Source organism: Narcine bancroftii, chromosome 3 (genome assembly GCF_036971445.1).
Source record: "Narcine bancroftii isolate sNarBan1 chromosome 3, sNarBan1.hap1, whole genome shotgun sequence".
NCBI classification, from domain to species: Eukaryota; Metazoa; Chordata; class Chondrichthyes; order Torpediniformes; family Narcinidae; genus Narcine; species Narcine bancroftii.
In genome coordinates, this window is record NC_091471.1 from 236,868,847 (window position 1) to 236,887,109 (window position 18,263).

The 18,263-nt window shown below is 39.5% G+C and overlaps 1 protein-coding gene across 3 annotated transcripts in view; it reads left to right on the forward strand.

Annotated features, from left to right (window-relative positions):
- The window catches only part of hook2 (hook microtubule-tethering protein 2), a 56,059-nt gene that overhangs the window by 1,435 nt on the left and 36,361 nt on the right, over window positions 1-18,263 (forward strand). For 2 of the 3 annotated variants that reach the window (XM_069927141.1, XM_069927140.1), the window contains exons 2-8: window positions 1,221-1,306; window positions 2,850-2,919; window positions 4,149-4,199; window positions 6,411-6,543; window positions 7,743-7,810; window positions 10,375-10,437; window positions 10,914-10,991. In XM_069927141.1, coding sequence (XP_069783242.1) covers window positions 1,221-1,306; window positions 2,850-2,919; window positions 4,149-4,199; window positions 6,411-6,543; window positions 7,743-7,810; window positions 10,375-10,437; window positions 10,914-10,991 — 549 coding nt within the window. Of the gene's footprint in view, window positions 1-1,220; window positions 1,307-2,849; window positions 2,920-4,148; window positions 4,200-6,410; window positions 6,544-7,742; window positions 7,811-10,374; window positions 10,438-10,913; window positions 10,992-18,263 lie in introns of those variants that run through there. The other variant, XM_069927142.1, reaches the window with a different exon arrangement.

Below are 18,263 nucleotides of genomic sequence, written 5' to 3' on the forward strand. Positions count from 1 at the left end.
TTTGTAAAAGATAGTTTTATTAGGGGCAATTTGTTATAAATGGTATGAAATATTGAAACAGGTAGAATCATTTAGATTAAACCTTGAATATATATTTTGGGATTGCTTCCAAGTTGCAATTACATCTTGCAATTACATTCTATGGTTATAGAATGTAAAACATTGCAGTACAGGTGCTTTGGCCTATGATGCTGTGCTGACCTATGTAAATGCACTCCACAACAATATAGTCTTCCACTATCTCATATTCATAACATTTTATTTTTCTTGTATCCATATGCAAGAGTCTTTTGAGTGTCCCAATTGCACCAGCTGCCACCACTCAAGGCACCCCTGACATCTCCACTAAACTTTTCTCCTCTCATCTTAAACTGGCATTCTTTGGTATGTGCTATTGTTGCCCTGGGAAAAAGGTGCTGCCCTTCATACTGGTACCTCTATTAGGTCACCTCTCATCCTTTGTTGCAACAAAGATAAAAGTCCTAGCTCTGACATAATTGCTCCAAAAGACATGTTCTCCATTCTAGACAACATCCTTCCCGTAATGAGGAAAGCAGAACTGAATAGAGTGTTCCAAATCTGTATAGAGATGAAGGCTGTGAGAAATGAGACACGTGAAGTTACAAAAATTGCTCTGAAGTTGCAACATCAGCATCAAAATTGGGACAGACATTGTGGGCTATGCTGTTCAATGTTAATTCATATCCTAGTCTGAAATTGTAAGATGCAAGATTGTGGCATCATCACGAATGAGATCACTGATTTCAAGAGCTTACGAGGAGAAATACAGGATTCATGAGAATTTGTCAGGATATTTCATTTTTTAAAAATTAATTAAGACATATAGCACATTTACAAGCCATTTCAGCCCACGAGTCTGTGCCGCCAACTTACCCAATTAACTTACAACCCTAGACGGTGGGAGGAAACCGGAGCTCCCAGGGAAAACTCATGCAGAGACACGGAGAGAACGTACAAACTCCTTACAGACAGCGCGGGATTCGAACCCAAGTCCCAATTGCTGACGCTGTAAAGGCATTGTGTTAACCGCCTCACCAACTGTGCTACCCCATAATCAGCCTGCATTTTATGGTGAAAACTTGGAATTGAGTTTCAAACCATGAATATCATTAGGTAGTGTCTGCAGTATTGAAGAAATTATTTTCTGAATTTTTTTAAAATTTCCTTTGGTCTAATGATGTACCTCTTTCATAACATAGCTCCAGACTTTTCATGTGGCTTCACCTTGTAACACCAAACAAGATCTGACCAGTGGAGTTGCAATTGCCCAGGTTCTTCATCATATGTAAGTTGAGTTTTGGTTGCATAACAAGTTAACTTTTGGGTGTGAGAGTTACTGATGGCAAATACTCTCATAACTGAGCCATGATTAATCTATGTGCTTAGTTACCAGGGTGTAATTAGAGGAAAGAAACAGGAAATCTGAAGCAAAAACAGAAATGCTAGGAAAACACATCAGGTCAGACCAGTATCCATGGAGAGAGAAACAGTCAATGTTTCACAACAATTATTTTATTTGAACTGAAAAAGTAAGAATGTGTTTCTAGATGTAGTTTAAAAAATGGACCCTTTTACTTGTAGAGTGTCACATCCAGAAACGATGGCTCCTCAACCTGCTACATGAGGGTGTCATACAACTAGTTTAGAGGGTAGTGTCAACACACTGGCTAGTGAGAAATTTGTATAGAAAGGCAAGTGTATCTTTCCTTGCACATTTGTTCCACCAGTTATCCTCCATAATACTCCATTGCCAAATAAAATGTGAATGATTAACTGATTTTTAAAATCTGTAAAATTATACATTTCAAAATAACCATTTTAAATCTGCACTCCAATTGGAAACAGCAGTCTTGCACGGCATGCCAAAGTTATTTCCACTGGTAGGTGAGACTAGAACTAGGAGACATAGCCTCAAGATTCATGGAAATGGATTTAGGATGGCAATAAGGAGGAACTGCTTTTCCCAGACACCAGTGAATCAATGGAATTCCTGCCCAAGGAAGCAGAGAGGCCATCTAATGTTTTAAATTTCACTGAGTTCTTTAAAAAATGTTTTCCCAAACTCTTGAGTCAGTTTTAAAATTATATTCATCATAAGTTACAAAACAAAAACTTATTCATAAAAATAGAGACAAACATGGCAGCAAAAAATATCAATACAATAACCTTGTGTGTCAATTAAGACCTCTAATAACAGAAAAAAACTGTCATTCATCAATATGCTTTACCACAACATTCACCACTATTTCTCCCCCAGGAAACCTAGATATTTGCCACAGGTTTGTGTATCGATGTCCAATTTATCAAACTGTTTGTAAGACACGCGTTCAAACACTCCACTTTGGTAATTTCTGAGGCCCGGTCCTGAAATGATAGTCGTCCCCCCGCAAATTCTTCCAACTAAGTATAATTTGGGCTCTCTGATTAAATATATTTAAAACAGTTGAGACTTTTCACAGTCAGGAAATGAAAGCTTATGGGGAAAAGGCAGGTCAGTGGAGCTGAGTCCAATGCCAGATCAGCCACAGTCTTATTAAATGGAAAGCAGGCTCAACGAGCTCTTAATTCTTGTGTTCAATCAAGAAATGAGATTGGTTACCTTGATATCATCTGTAGTGGATCAGTGTTTTAGATACATTGTTTAGATTTGCATCATGTTTGTGAAATATGCTGGAGCTAAACATTTAGAAATGCCTTTTATTAAAAAAATGCCCTATTCTTCACTTTGTTGGTTTCCATGTCAATTGCCTGTGTTTGTGCTGAATATTCAACGCTCTTCTGTATTGTTTCGTGTAACTTTTCTCAGTCAATGTATTTCTTTTCTTCAGTGATCCCTCCTGGTTTAATGAAACCTGGTTGGGGCGTGTTAAGGAAGATATCGGAGACTGGAGGCTGAAGGTATTGTGGTAAAATAATGACTTTTTTCCACAGCAGAGAGGAAATGAATAAGGGGCAGACAAGTTATTAAAGTGAGCCATCTGGTTCATGAACATTCAAGGTTCAATGCACAGTAACTCAAGAAAATAGGAGCAGAAGGCCTCTGAGCCCTGCAAGCTTGCCCTGCCATTCAATGTGATATTGGCTGGTCTTGACTCTGCCGGTTCCTCAAACCCCTTTCTTTAATTGTTGTTGTCTCCTGTGCAGCTTGTTTGTATTGTGCTTTCATTATATAAATTTTAAAAAAACAGTTCATTTTTAGGTGTAGGTAGCCACAACACGAGCAACTTTTAACACAAAACTGATGTCTTTCTCTGTTAGCTCAGTGGGTAGCTTCTCCACTAGTAATAACAGCCTGCGTGCATCCCTATTCTCAGCTGATCTCAGTGTGAACTGCAAAGGCTGCTACAATAGTGGTGCAATGTTAGGTCAGGCTGTGTTTTGACAGGCACTTTTAACACCATATGGTGCAGTGGGAAATGTACAAGAGAGCCATCATACTTGTTGGCCTATTCCCAGCAAGATTAAAACATTGGAACCGATGGAAACTTAGTTTAATCATTTAGCAAAAAATAAAGTGGGTGCAAACATTACAAGGAAGTATAATTTTGTGGAGCAAGTCTTTATCTTGAAAGCAAGTGGTTTTCATTCTAGCCCTAGAGTTATTTTTCACAGCTGGAATAGCATCAAATTCAGAATAGTGTATAATGCATATAAACTGCAGGGAGACCTCGTGGTCATTATAAATCAGAGCTTGTATTGATTCTAATTGAAAGTCTCAGCTGTCTACCGTCAGGAGGCAATATATTTAACCGAGATTAAACCTAAATTTTAATCAAGTGGTATTAAGAACAAACTGAGCACTGAGTTACAGTGAGGGAGAGATGTGTTCAAATTATGAGATGAAGAGAAACCAAATTTGTCATCTACTTAATGCAAAACACTCACTAATAGGAGTTGGAGTAAAATACTAATATGCTGATCAGTTGCAACTTCTTTAAGCGCTGACCAAATATAAAATGGCATGAAAAGGTTCATAACCAAACACATTTTTTTGTTTGAGTTGGGATGTAGTTGTAGTGTTTCTCAATAAGTGATTTGTGACTGATGAGGAATAATTCAGATTTCTGACTAACTGGCATCTCTCTTGCTTATGAGAGACTCTGACTGTTTAAATCTCTTGCATGCAGGTCAGCAATCTGAAGAAAATCCTTCAGAGTATGTTGGAATATTACCATGATGTAAGTACTTCAAAATGCTTGTTATGATGACTTGTTTTAAGACAATATTTCCAAAAAAAAAAAAATTTATATTATTGCACTGCAATCCTGGAGGTTCGAGGGAAACCTGCAAAATCTCATGAAATTACAGGACATTTCTATTGCGGTCTTTAAGTTTTTGGGCACTTGTAGCCTTTGGGATGATGGTCTGCAGTGTGATTTCATGCTTTGTCTCCTGTGCCATCCATTGAGAAAGTGTTTACAATTATGAAAAGTTATCCCTATCTTTGAGGTGCCAAAGTGCCTCTCTGCCACTTCAGTGCAAAATTCAATATTTTCCCCATATCTTCTCAGGTCTGCATTATGGCTTTCTTGGTACTTCATCCTCCCTACACATGTCCTTTGACAGCCTATGTAGAACTTTATAAATATTCTCAATTGTATGTAAGTTTATCATCTTCTGAATGTACGTGTACAACCCAATGAAACAGTGTCTCTTGAACCATGGTCTGCACACAAAAACACAATACCCAGCACACAACAGTCACTTAATTATACAAAACATATTGCTGGCTTGATATGCAATATCAAGCGTGGAGTACTGGAACCATGTTTCCATAATTTCCAGACTACAGCGCCCCTTCATTTCCCTCTGGTTCTAATGCAGCCGGAGGTAATTCAGTTTATTTTCCAGACATCGTATATTTGCAAGTAAAACATTGGGAGCATGGGCCTGGGTGTATTTGCTTTGAGTCTTAACTGAATGCTGCCATGCACTGATTTCCAAACCTCTCTCAAACTATATAAAAAAAAACCTCAACACTATTAAACAAGTAAACTTTATTTTTGCTTTGCAAAGCAAGAGAAACCCAGTTACAGAGTGAGAGAGAGCTGCAGCCCAGCAGCTATTTCCCCAAGTAAGTGAGCTCAGCACAGGCTGATCACAGCCTTTGTATAACAGAACAATAAAGAGATACCTCAGGTGCACAGCAGATCCTTGCCACCACAGCGTATGCACCATGTAAAAAGCATGGATTATACCTCAACGAGACCACACTCTTATGAAAGGTGTTGCTTTCTATTGCCACCTACCCTTGAGACACAATGTCACATTTTCTTATCATTCCCCTTTGCTTGTTTTATTGCTAAGCTAAGTAACTTCCTATTCTACACAGCCCTTACAGGACTTGTAAAAATCAGCATTAAAAACATGGACAATTTCACACTTCTACTTGCAAGCATACCATTTCCAACGACCTCTTCCTCAAGTGTCAGGAGCAGGCTTCAGTTTGGTGTTGGGGGATCGCTGTGCTGCCTTCATTGTCATATTCGCATAGTACCTTCATGATCTGGTCCTCAAGCTATGTAGATCTACTGGTTTTGATGTTCCTTGCATTTAGCAATCAGACAAGATGAACAAGAGAGATTACACCTTTGAAGCCTCAGTAGCCGCTGCAACCGTGGATGCTGTCATCTCTGCCATCCGGCATTAGTGGAGATGGGCATCTCATTCAGAGTGGCCATGAGGACCCGTTTCTATGCTTTGATTCTATGCTCATAGACTGAAGAAAACTTCTGAATAATTTACTGCACCTTTTCTGCAATTATTTTGGGTAAAGATAATTTCAAACAGTAATTTTCATGAATAAACCTTTCAAGATTGTTCTGAGTGAGTGAGAGGAAAAATAACTAGGTGTTTCCTGAATAAGGAGGTAAACTAAAGAGGATGAAGCACTTGGAATTTAGTTGCTTCCTTGTCTCCCACTTGCCCAGTGTGAGGAGGCAGTCAGCAATGGAAGGTTCCCATTGGCTTGTCATCTTGGGAATAGTTAGCATGGCTTTGAGGGGAACATCGTGCCTCGTGAGTCTTTTGAGGAGATGACAAGAAATGGATGATAGTAGGGTGGTAGATGTGGTGCATATGAATTTTAATAAGGCATTTGACAAGGAGACTTATTCAGAAAGTTTTGAGGCATGGGATCAGTGGAACAGGCTGTTTGGATTCAGAATTGGTCTACCTATGAAAAGCTGGTAGAGAGTGTTTTTCAGATTGGAGGCCTGTGGCCAATGGTGTACTGTGTCATTTATATAGGTGAGGAAATGTACATTTTTTAAATTCTCTAAACTTGAAGGTTAAAGCAAAGTTTTAGATTTGGACAAAAAAAATGTTCTAATATATAATTGTGGCAATTTTTCCAAATTAATTTTATTTCAAAATAACATGCTATCTAGGTTCTGGGCCATCAAATTTCAGAGTATAATTTACCAGAGGTCAATCTTATTGGTGAGCACTCTGATGCAGCAGAGCTTGGTCGGATGCTACAACTTGTGTTGGGCTGCGCAATCAGCTGTGAGAAGAAACAAGGTAAGATGCCTGCCCATACGGCAGCGGGTTGTATTCTGACATGTTTGAATGGACCTTTACCACAATGTTTGCAGATACTTGCTCTCCTTTAGGTCTGTCTCCTGAGTTCAGATGTGGAAGTGATGGAAGTCTGTATTGTTAACATCACTGGTTGTGCAGAATCAGCCTATTTGTGTGCAGTAAAATCGGTCTGAAATTGAATACCAAGGGTTGTAACTGGCACAGCACGTGAAAAATATTACCACATCAGCAAGAAAATCTTTCATTATTCCAGAATATGTGATGGTTTTTATCGAGACTACTTTCTTGCTCTATATTGATTAATTGTTTTCAAGGTCTGGCGTCGCTTGGTGAAGATGTGCACTTCCTCTGATAGAAGATCTTTATTCAATCAGCAGTTCAAAAGATCACAAAATGGAGGAGCAGTAGTAGACTCATCGGCCCATCAAGTCTGCTCTGCCATTCTATCCATCTTCCCACTCCCTGTCCTTTTCCCCATAACCCTTGTTGCCCCGACTAATCAAATACCTGTCAATCTCTGCCTTAAATATGACCAACGACCCTGCTTCTACAGCCATGGAAGTGTATCTTTTAGCTTGTTGAAGCCATTTTAAAAATTGTGTGTGGAATGTGTCATCAATGAACCTTAGCATTTGATAGCATTTTAAATGAATTTGAAGCATATTTTGGGAGGTGGGGAAATGGATGAGAGGAACTTATGACCTTGAATTTCAAGAGTGGCATGTTTGATTTTGCTCCATTGTTATACTATCACATTTTAGAATAAAATTATGTTAATTTTTTTTACTGCTGCTCCCCTTCATCTAAATCTGTGGGTCTTTTGGAACTTACTGTTAACCCTATTATTTTTAATTTTCAAATTCCTTTCTCCTATTTTCCCCCACCCAATTCAATGACCAGCCTAGAAATGGAATGCTGTGTTGGCATGTAACATTCCATCTATCAATCCAGCTGCTCTTTGGCATAATCCCCAGAGGCTGTACATTCAAATATAAATTGAGGCCAGAATTAGAAGCCTGGAATTGAAAGGGAGTTCTTTGCAATGCTGCAGCACTTGCCAGATCATTAATTACTGAAATGTTTCTGTCCAAGACGCAATTTGAATGAATTGGTTTAGGGAACAAAGTTTTTAATGTAACAACTATGATGTTACTCTACAAAGTGGTTTTCCCTTCCAGAATATATCCAGCACATCATGACCCTTGAAGAATCTGTACAACATGTTGTCATGACAGCCATCCAGGAGGTAAGCAGATGCAGCTGAACAGAAAACATTTCTCTGAAGCAGTCTTCATTCTAAATAATAGTTTTCAAATTAATGGCTCGTTTATTTTGAACCTGAACAGGCTGAGCATATTCAGCTGCTTGGGTCTTGTGTTTTCTAGTCAACTCGTTATTTGGTGAAATGCTTGTGAAACCCGTATGTCTCCTTTACTTGAGGAAGGGCTCAGACCTGAAACATCAGTAATATACTTTTACCTCCTATGGATGCTGCGAGACTAACTAGGTTCCTCCAGCATCTCTACAATCTCCAGACTTTTATGCTTCACCTCGTCTCACTTTGCCACCCAGTCACTCAGATTTGTGTTTCATAATGTCTGCTGAGCTTTGATTCTGAGCACTTGCATTTTTGCATGATTTCTTATTTCATATCCATGGAGTTATTCCCATTACAATTAAACTGAAATCTCTTAACAATACTAGGATGAATATTTTCAACAGCAGGATTAAAATTCAGAAGAATTTGTTTTAATGTTTGAGATATCCCAAATGTGCCAGCAATAAATGCAGTAGCCAGGAAAAATGTACAGCAAGGCTTCACAAACAATGATTGACAAGTAAATGTTTTGCTTTTCATCTGTTGATGGATGAATGATGGGCAGGACAGGAGGGAACTCTCTTTTTCTTTGAAAAATGCCATCAAATTTCTTGTGCTCACCTGAGCAATCTTGAACTTTCATGCCTTATCCAGAATTTATCCCCCAATTTTCCTCCAAATGTTTTTTTTTTCTTTGTGGCATTGGATTCAACACCACAATCTTCAAATTTTGAGGCATGGGCCAAGTTTGTTTGGTTGATGGCTCCCTTGTCTAATCATTAGGAATTCTATTATGATGGGGGCTTTTTGCTAAATAAAAGTTATTACAGCACTGTGTGTTTTTAATCTGATGCTTGGAACAAAGTAATTTTTTTTACACTTCTATTTTACAGGAATATAAAAAGTATGAGCAGGTATGAGGGTGGCACAGTTAGTGCAGTAGTTGGTGTAATGCTGTTACAGCGATCAGAATCAGGGTTTGAATCCCACGCTGTCTAAGGAATTTGTACATTTTTGTGTCTGCATAGGCTTTCCCTGGGGGCTCCAGTTTCCTCCCACCCTTCAAAACGTACCAGGGGTTGTAGGTCAATTGGGTGTAATTGGACAGCACAAGTTTGTGGGCCAAAAGGGCCTGTTACCATGCTGTATGAGGTGCATTGAGGTTCCAACACCTTTATCTTCATTAACCTGTTGTGTTCCATTATCTTTTGGGAATGTGTTATGAGTGAGGAAACAGGTTTGATAGGTCTCAAAGGCAAGAATTCTGGACACAGTTCCTGTAATGAAGGCAAGTGTGGAAATGGTAACACATACCCCGCGCCCCGGGCGCCCCGTGCCCCGGACGCCCCACTTTGCAGCAACTGTGGGAAATTAATAATAAACAATTAATAATGAATGTGAAAATAGCAGGAACAAAATGAACTGGTTACACACAATGATCAAGGAAAAAATCACTACGATGCCCCTTGACTCAGTGCAGGCCCAGCTCTCTGCTACAAGAGACACTAATTAAACACTCCCAACCCTTTTAACAGTGCACATCTTACCAACAGTTTCTCCCGCTCCCTTCCACATTTCTAGGCCTGGAGTGAATCAGGATGGTCCCAAGCTCGCAAAAAGAGAGAACAAAGAACAATGGCACCTTTATAGTGCTGGAGGGTCCAGCCCAGGTCATTAGGAGTAGAGAAGGACAATGGCTCAATGCCAAGAGGGTTAATCCATTTACAACAGTCACTAGCCCAAGGTCAAGTATAGTCAGGCAAGAGAGTCCAGTCCAGGTAATTTACATGAGACCAACAGCGAGGTGCGCACTAATTGGTGGGGGGTTAGGGTTAGCTGGTGTGTCCTTCAACTAGGGGGGGGGGGGAGGGCAGTGCTGTCACATGACAACCATATCCCTTCCAAATACAGAATGGTTTTCAAAAACCTGTGGCTCTTGATAGCGTACACAGTGAATGATTTTAGCATCCACAATCCTGTGGAGGAAAGAATTCTAATGATTTACAGCCATTGCAATGGGCAGATAAGTTCTCCTCCTCATCTCCGTTTGAATGCCTCCTGAGACACAGTATCTAGTTGTAGCCTCTTTGCCCAAAGGAAGCAGCCTCTTGTGTGTGTACCCTTTAAATCTTTATAGCCTAATTATTTGATTTGGCAGGATTCTAGGATTGGCCCAGTTTAGCTGAAGCTTACCCTTGGAGAGCAGGTCCCTCTTCTTCCAGAGTGCATGTCAGTGTTTCCACTTTACAGCCACGCAGTTACTCTTCATGTTACTACTTCTTGAGTTTGATGCATTGGTGAAGGTAGACAGGGTATTTCTATTTAAGTGATGAAACTAAAAGCTTTCAACCTACTGTTTGCAACCCTCTTCGTCAGTTTCCATTGTACAATTTCCTTATTGTTATGCGCCTAAGTGATAAATCTGTTGTCCAGACCCTTTTGTATTTGTCTCTGCACTGGTAATAATCACATCGCTTTTCCTTGTTCTCCAGCTTTTGACGAGGGACCCTTGTGAATCCATGCATAGTGACAACTTCAGTGATGTCGACTGCCAGGTATTTATAGAGTGGGTTATAGCGAGAAATCTTGCTATGATCTAATTAGAATTCAATGTTGGGGAAGGTGGTCAAAGCCTTGCTGAATGGGTTAGGCAGTATGTTAATATTAAATTAATTATTAATAATATTAAATTAGTCTTGGGGCATCATGTTTAGTGCAGCGGTTAGCACAACGCTATTATAGCACCAGCAATCCAAATTCGTATCCGATGCTGTCTGTAAGGCTTTTGCATGTTCTCCCCGTGTCTGCATGGGTTTCCTCTGGGTGTTCTGGTTTCTTCCCACTGTTCAAAATATACTGGAACTGTTGGTTAATTGGGGTATTTGGGTGGTATGGGCTCATGGACCAAAAGGACCTGTTATCGTGTTGCACGTCAAAATTTAATTAAAATTAATTCGAGATGTTTTTTCTGTGATCTGACAATGAAATTGCCTAGAAATTACCAAAATAAAACCACCTTCTCTCTCTGCAGTTGAAGAGATCAAGTTTGTGTGATGAGGAGGAATTGAAGGATGAGCTCTCACAGCACTGTCATGAACTGGATCTTCAGGTGTGTATCTCTGAGTTGAACCTCTGCCAACGTGTATTGGGTGAACAAGCCTCAAAGTCATTGAAGGGGACCGCAATCTGAAATGTGAGCAAATCAGCTGAGTCAGATGGGACCAGCAGCTCCTTGATCCGGCTCTGCCATTTTGCAAAGTCATGGCTGGTCTTGTGCCCTCAGTTCCTCTTGTCATCATGGGAGGAGACATACATCCCTCCATAATTGACCCTCATACAGCATGGAAAGGGACCCTTTGGCCTACTTTGTCCATTCCATCCAAGTATATCCCATTTGCCTGCGTTGGGCCTATGTCCCTCAAAATGCCCCCTTGGTATCTTGCATATTTCAATGATCATTTCTCACTCTTACAAAGTTTACTGATCCAACCGTAGCCTGTCCAAAGTTTCTTCATGAAACAAATCTGCTTTCCATGGATGTTGCCTGGCCTGCTGAGTTCTGATACCAATAATCCTTGATCATTTAGCCTTTTAGGATTCTCTCACCACACAAGGTTGGTAATGCCGAACAAAGTTATTTTTATAGCTTTAGTTAATTGGTGTATAGGGTTTGCAACAGCTGGGAGTTGTTAGCATTGTTGATCAATTAGATCATGTTTGTTCCAAGACTGTGCATAGGAATCTGATTAGACCTCCAACTACTTTCTCTGCTATTCAATAAAAATGTGGCTTCTCTTTCTCCTAAATATTGCAGCACCTCATGTCATTTGGTTCCCTTAAAGAATGATAGATTTTTTAAAAATTCTCTTGTGAATGTTCTCAGTGACTGGGTCTCCACTGCTCTGGTCGGTGGTGAATTCCACCCACTATTTTGGGGAAGAAGATGCTTCACATCTCAATGTTAAAGTTCAGGTCTCCTGTATTGAGGCTGTGACTCCTTGCTCTGCAGATCTAGTAGAGGAAACATCAATTCCTCATTTGTCCCAACAAGCCTCTTCAAATCTTGTTCCCTTCCACGAATTTGCCTCTTGTTCTTCTAACCACTGGCCTGGTTCGTTTAATTGAGAGGTGACCAACCTTTTAATTTTTAATTTAGACATGCAGCTTGGCAACAGGCCATTTCGATCCATGAGTCCATGCCACCCAATTAACCTACGCTCACAGTATGTACTTGTGGGCCAAAATTCCTGTTACCATGCTGTATGTCTAAATTAAAAGGTTGCCCACCCCTGATTTAATTCCTCCTTGTATGACAATTTTCCATCTCAGGAATCATAAATATAAACTGAAATGGGTTTTGGTTGATAGGAGTAAAATAATCCCCGAGCATTAATTCCCCCTTTAAGAGAACAATACATCCAAGTAAACTCCTCAACAATATACTTTTTAAAAATAGAATATAAATTCTAACATCTATTTTGTGTTTCTAAAGTAGCTACTACTTTATTCATCCAAGGTGCCATGTAATGTTTCAACTGTCCCATCTTTGGCATTTTTGAATCTTAAATTTTTTTAAAATTTTAAATTAAATTTAGACATAGAGCAAGGTACCAGGCCATTTCGGGCCACGAATCTGTGCCGCCTAATTTAGACCCAATTAAGTTACATCCCCAGTATGTTTTACCCCTGGAAAAATCTTTTCTCAATGAGTCAAACAACTCTGGAGAATACTCAGTGAAGTCAAATCTAGTTTAAACATTGACTTGAGACTTGTCTTGGCACTCTGTGTCTTGATGTGGATTTGTAAAGTTTGCATTACATGTGTACTCCAGCCTCCAGACAGCATTTGAAAAAGTAATTCTGTGGTTAAGATGTGGCTGAGAAGCCCTGTATGTGAGAAAATGCACTTTCTCATGGTTGTGACAATTCTGTTCAAAGATGGGCAGATAATGTTTTTTATATTTTATTTACAAATTTTAAACCACAAAAATAATTACATTACATTCAATTCAAAAGTTATACATGTGGTATATAAACCCCCTCCCCCAAAGCCACTTGAAAGAAAAAAAGAAAATAGAAAATTAAAGACCAGAGAATGCCAAGGAAATGGAGCATTTATATCATAAAGTCTAATATTGGAGATTACCAAGAAATGAGGTCTTCAGAGAGTCTATCAAATGTACAAACCCACATTTTGTAAATATGAGTGCCATATTTTCCAAAATACATGATATTTGTTTCATAAACTGTAAGTAATCTTCTCAAGTGGTATACACCTACGAAGTTCTACATGCCATCTTTCCATGCCTAAATCTATATCTCACTTCCATGATATTGCATGTATTTCCTAGAAACTGCTAAAGCAATTTGAACAAGTTCAATTTGATACAGCTGGGCCGATATTATGTGATAGAATCAGATTTATTTGCATCTTTCAGTTCCTATTTATTAATATGACCACTGCATATAACACCAGCTTTTTGTAGCTTCCAAAATATCAAACATGCTTCAACCTTCAGGTTATCCTGCAGTCATATCTCTGTAATGGCTAACATATGTTTATTTCAGTTTGCACTCTCAGTTCATCTGTGTTAATTAGAATGCCAAGTGTAGTTGGAAAGAGAGCCTTTAATTTTGACCTTTCTAATTCTAACCACCTTCTGATTTGTTTCTGTCCCTTCCTGTCATTGTTTGTTTATCCTTTCTTAAACTAATACCTTTCTCTCAAAACTTGTGCTCACTCTTTGATTTGCCACCTCTTCCAAACTTTAGTCCCTTGCCCCCTCTTTCTGGTTAAAATCTTCTATCTGAAAATTAGAAATGCAAGCGCGTCCATCAGAGCAAGATTAAGCCACCTGTCCCCGTTACAATATGCTCCAGGCCTCATCTCTTCTATACCTGTTCTCCATAGCTCTCAATTCCCCAGTCTTTTATCTATAACCTCGTTAAATACATCCAGTGACTAGCCTCAGCAGCCATCCATGAAATTTCAGAGATTCACCATCCTCTCCAAGAAGAGGATGTCAGTTTTAAATTACCACCCCCTTGTAACTGTCTTATTGCCATATCAATATGTTCCACTGGAGTCTTAAATCTTCTCATGAAGTTGAATATGTTACATTCACAGAGACCCCAAATTAGTCTCCTGTTCTTATTTCTCAAATAGGAACTATTTTTCCTCTCTATAATGATGTGGCTCTTTGTAGTGTCTTCAAAACTGTTTACTTTGAATTTCACGTTGGCGAATTAAAGCTCTTGATGTTGATTCCATGACTAGCAGTAATTTTAAAAGCAGATAATCTGCTGGTGAGATCACCAAAATGGACTTTGTTTTGCCAATGGTCTTGAATGAGGGAACTTTAAATTCACTGAAGGGTGCTGAAATCCTTCAAAGTAGAAGCATCTATCAAGAACTAAATGGAGTGCCTAAATTTTAATTTGATTTCATTGATAAAATGATCCTAAGTCATATGGGTTTATTCCATCTGCAACACCTCATGTGTTTGTTGCCTTCCTATAAGGGTGAATGGCTTCTTGTGATAGAAGGAATCTTTCACATTGAATTACCCTCAAAGAACATGGCATAGCATAATTAACAGAACAAAAATTGGGAGAAATTATCAATAAAATGCTACTGCTGAGGTTGGGCAAATGAACAGCAAGAATATTTTCAATTCAGTTTTACACATGGAAATATACAGAAGGGATACTTTATTAAGCTACTTTCAGAGGTTGTGCATCTTGTTGTCGTGTCCCTCTGCAACAGAATAACTATCTTTCAAGCAGTTCTTGACTCCTTGATGTGATGCACAGTTGTGTTGGATGAAGTACAGAGGTCAGTGCACACATGTCTGGTTTCAATGACCTGTTTGAAAGTTGGATAGTTTGAGAAAAGGGGCTTCATTCTGAAATTGTGTTTCCCCCTAAATGCAAGGATTGGAACAAGAGAACCAAATGTTAGTGTAAATTAATGTGCTATTAAGATGAGCAAGGCATGCCAGAAGTCATCATCCTGTTAAGGTATATTCCAGAAAGATGACCATTTATGCATGGGATAATGCATACCTTGAGAAAGTTGTATGAATTGTAAGCATTTTTCATTCATACACCAGTATGATATACCATTTCCATGTAAAGTTATATTTAATGATTCACAACAATAATTTGTACAATACATTTGCTTCATAAGGGTTTACGACTAAATGGCAAAAAAATCTGAGATCCATATCAAGGTAGGTTTAAAAAGTAATTTTCTAAAAATAGATTATAACAATTAAAATAAAATTTAACAAAGGCATTTTAAATCTATATCTGGCTGTACAATGTATTAACCTACTAGGAATTAAAGTTCTGCATGTACACACTTAATATTAACATTGTCATTGCTGCCCTTAGCATGGCTTGTGATCATTTACATTTTACTTTACAATAACTGCAGATTGTAAGATCCTGCAATTCACTGCAATGTCTATGTCATTTTGATGTTTCTAAAATGAAGGATGGCATAGGCCCACATGCCATGGGAAGATTCTATTTGTCAGTCTTGATTGCTCCAGGAGTGAACCACGTGCAGGACTTGAGTTTAGCCTTGGTTGTTACTTAACTTTGTTTTTCCTCCTGGCTCTTGCTGGAGTTGCATTCCATGAATGCCAAGTTTAAAGGAGCCTTGATGATGAGTGCTCTCAGACTGAAATAAAATAAAATTTCAGACTCAATGGTCAAGCAACAGGTACAGAAGGAAAACATTTCAGCTGAAAATTCTTCATCCCAACAGGAAAAGTGGAAAAAAAAGTTGTAGGGAAGGGAGTGTTGTGGTGAGTACATGAAGTCTAATAAGCCTACAACCAACACCTTTCTACTTGGGTCACAAGGTCCATGTAACTCATTCCGATGTTTGTTTGTTTTTCCCCTTTTGACCTTCTACTCAAATCTGCCAAGCATTATGGCACTCCAGTTAAAATCAAGTACATTATAGCTTCTGTCTCAAGTTGGGTGGCAAGTCCACAAAATGTCATCTCAAACCAGAGAACCCTGAATGTTCAATTTCTGCTTGAGAACTTCTGAATACACGAAATATGGGAAATACAGAGAATGTGCAGGAAGCTGTTGAGTGCAAGGAAAAAGTGGAATAGAATCGCAAGGAGAGTCACGCAGAGGTTGGGGAGAAGAGTTTAAAAAGGAGCATTCGTGGGGCTCGGCACTTTAGTGGACCAGTTGAATTGTGATTCATTAGCAGGAACAAATTAAAGCAGGCACAAGTAGAGCAGCCAATGTGCAAGTGGCTCAGTGAAGGAATGGCGAGTTAGAAGCTTTGGCAAGCTGAGGCTAAGGCCATGGTACAGATACAGGCAAGGTCAGGTGAGATATTTTCATAGTAACCCAGAGTAGGTAGTGGAAATGGCATCTTGGGCTCCAATGGAAGCATGTGGGAAATCTGGGACAGCACAAGTGTCTGCAGGAAGTGCATCCAGCTACAGTTCTTTACAGACTGTTGGAGAACTGAAGCAGGATGAGGTCTGGATCAATTGGAAGGCAGAGGGAATAATAGGATAGTCACACCCAAGAGGCAAAAGGGAGGTGACTGGATGGTTAGGAGACGGAAAGGGAATAAATAGGCAGCCACTTCAGAGCTGGTCCCCTCAACAATAAGTATACTATTTTGGAAACTGTGTTGTAGGGTGTGGTCACATCTCTGGCTCAAAAGTCTGGCACTTCAGCTCAGAAAAGAAGGGAAAAGAGGAGAGCTATGATGTTTGGGGAATTTGACAGCAAGGCAAACAGATGGGAGTTTCAGTGAGCAAGATCAAGGCTCCCAGATGGTATGTTCCCTCCCAGGTGCCAGGGTTAGGACATCTCTGCTCAGGTCCATGGCATTCTCAGAGGGGAGAGATAATTTGTAGTTTTCTGCCTATGCTATGTGCCAGTGTGGGCAGGTACAGGAGGTTAGGGTAGATGAATGCATGGCTGAAGGGTTGGTACGAGGGCAAGAGTTCAGATTCGTGGATTATTGGTATTTCTTCTGAAGAAGGTATGACCTGTACAAAAATACAAGTTGCACCTGAACAGGAGAGGGAATAATCTTGGCGGGCAGGTTTGTTGGAGCTGTTAGAGAATGTTTAAACTACTCTGGCCGGGGGGTGGGAACCAGAATGAGAGGGCAATGAATAGGGCAGAAGATACACAAGTAGATGTACAGTGTAGCGAGATTGGGAGGAAGGACAGGCAGTTGATAGGGAAAAATTGCAAACGTAGGATTAAGGATTTAACCGGGTACTTTGGAAACAAAATTGAAAAGAGTGATGAATGTCTTGAATTTAAATACCTACAGTATAAGAAATAAGGTTGATGACCTAGTAATGCAGCTGGAAGTTGGCAGGTATGACATTGTGCCCATCAGTGAGTTGTGGCTGCTAGAAGACCATAGCTGGATACAATGTATAGTATAGGAAGGACAGGAAGGTAAGCAGAGGGTTCTGCTGGCTTAAAATTGAACTGGACCAGCTCAGAAAATGGACCAGAAAGTGGCATATGGAGTTTAATGCAGATAAGTGTGAGGTGATCCATTTTAGAAGGGCAAAACAGGGTAGGATTTGTACAGTATGAGGAGTGCGGAGGAGCAGAGGGATCTAGGAGTGCAGATACGTTGTTCCTGAAGGTGACGTCACGTGTGGACAGGGTTGTAAAGAAAGCTTTTAGGATCTTAACCTTTATAAATCAAAGTGTTGAGTATAAGAGTTGGGATGTTATGTAGAAGATATTGGTGAGGTAAATTTGGAATATTGTGCACCGTTCTGGGTGCCTAACTACAGGAAGGATATCAATAAAATTGAAATAGTACAGAAAAGATTTACTAGCATGCTGCCGAGTCTTCAGGGGTTGTGTTACAGGGAAAGATTAAACAGGTTAGGCAGTTGACATCTTTGACTTTAATTTCTACGTCGATTGGGAAAATCAAGTTGGTCGAGGGAGTCTGGAGGATGACTTCATAGAATACATCCGTAATAGCTTTCTTGAGCAATATGTTAAGGAACCAACAAGGGAGAATGCTATTTTAGATCCAATATTGTGCAATGAGATAGATAAAATTAACGATCTAGTTGTTGGGGGTACTATTTGAAAAAGTGATCAAAGTATGATTGAATTTCTCATACAGATGGAGGTGCAATATTTAGATCTAAAACTAGTATATTATGCTTGAACAGGGGAGACTACAACAGGATGAGGGAGGAATTGATCAGCGTGGACTGGGAGCACAGACTAGTTGGCAGAACAGTTGAGGAACAATGGAAAACTTCCAGATATTTTTCAATGCTCAACAAAAATATATTCCTGTTAAAAATAAGGACAGTAAGAGAGGGAAGAGTTGGCCTTGCTCAACTAA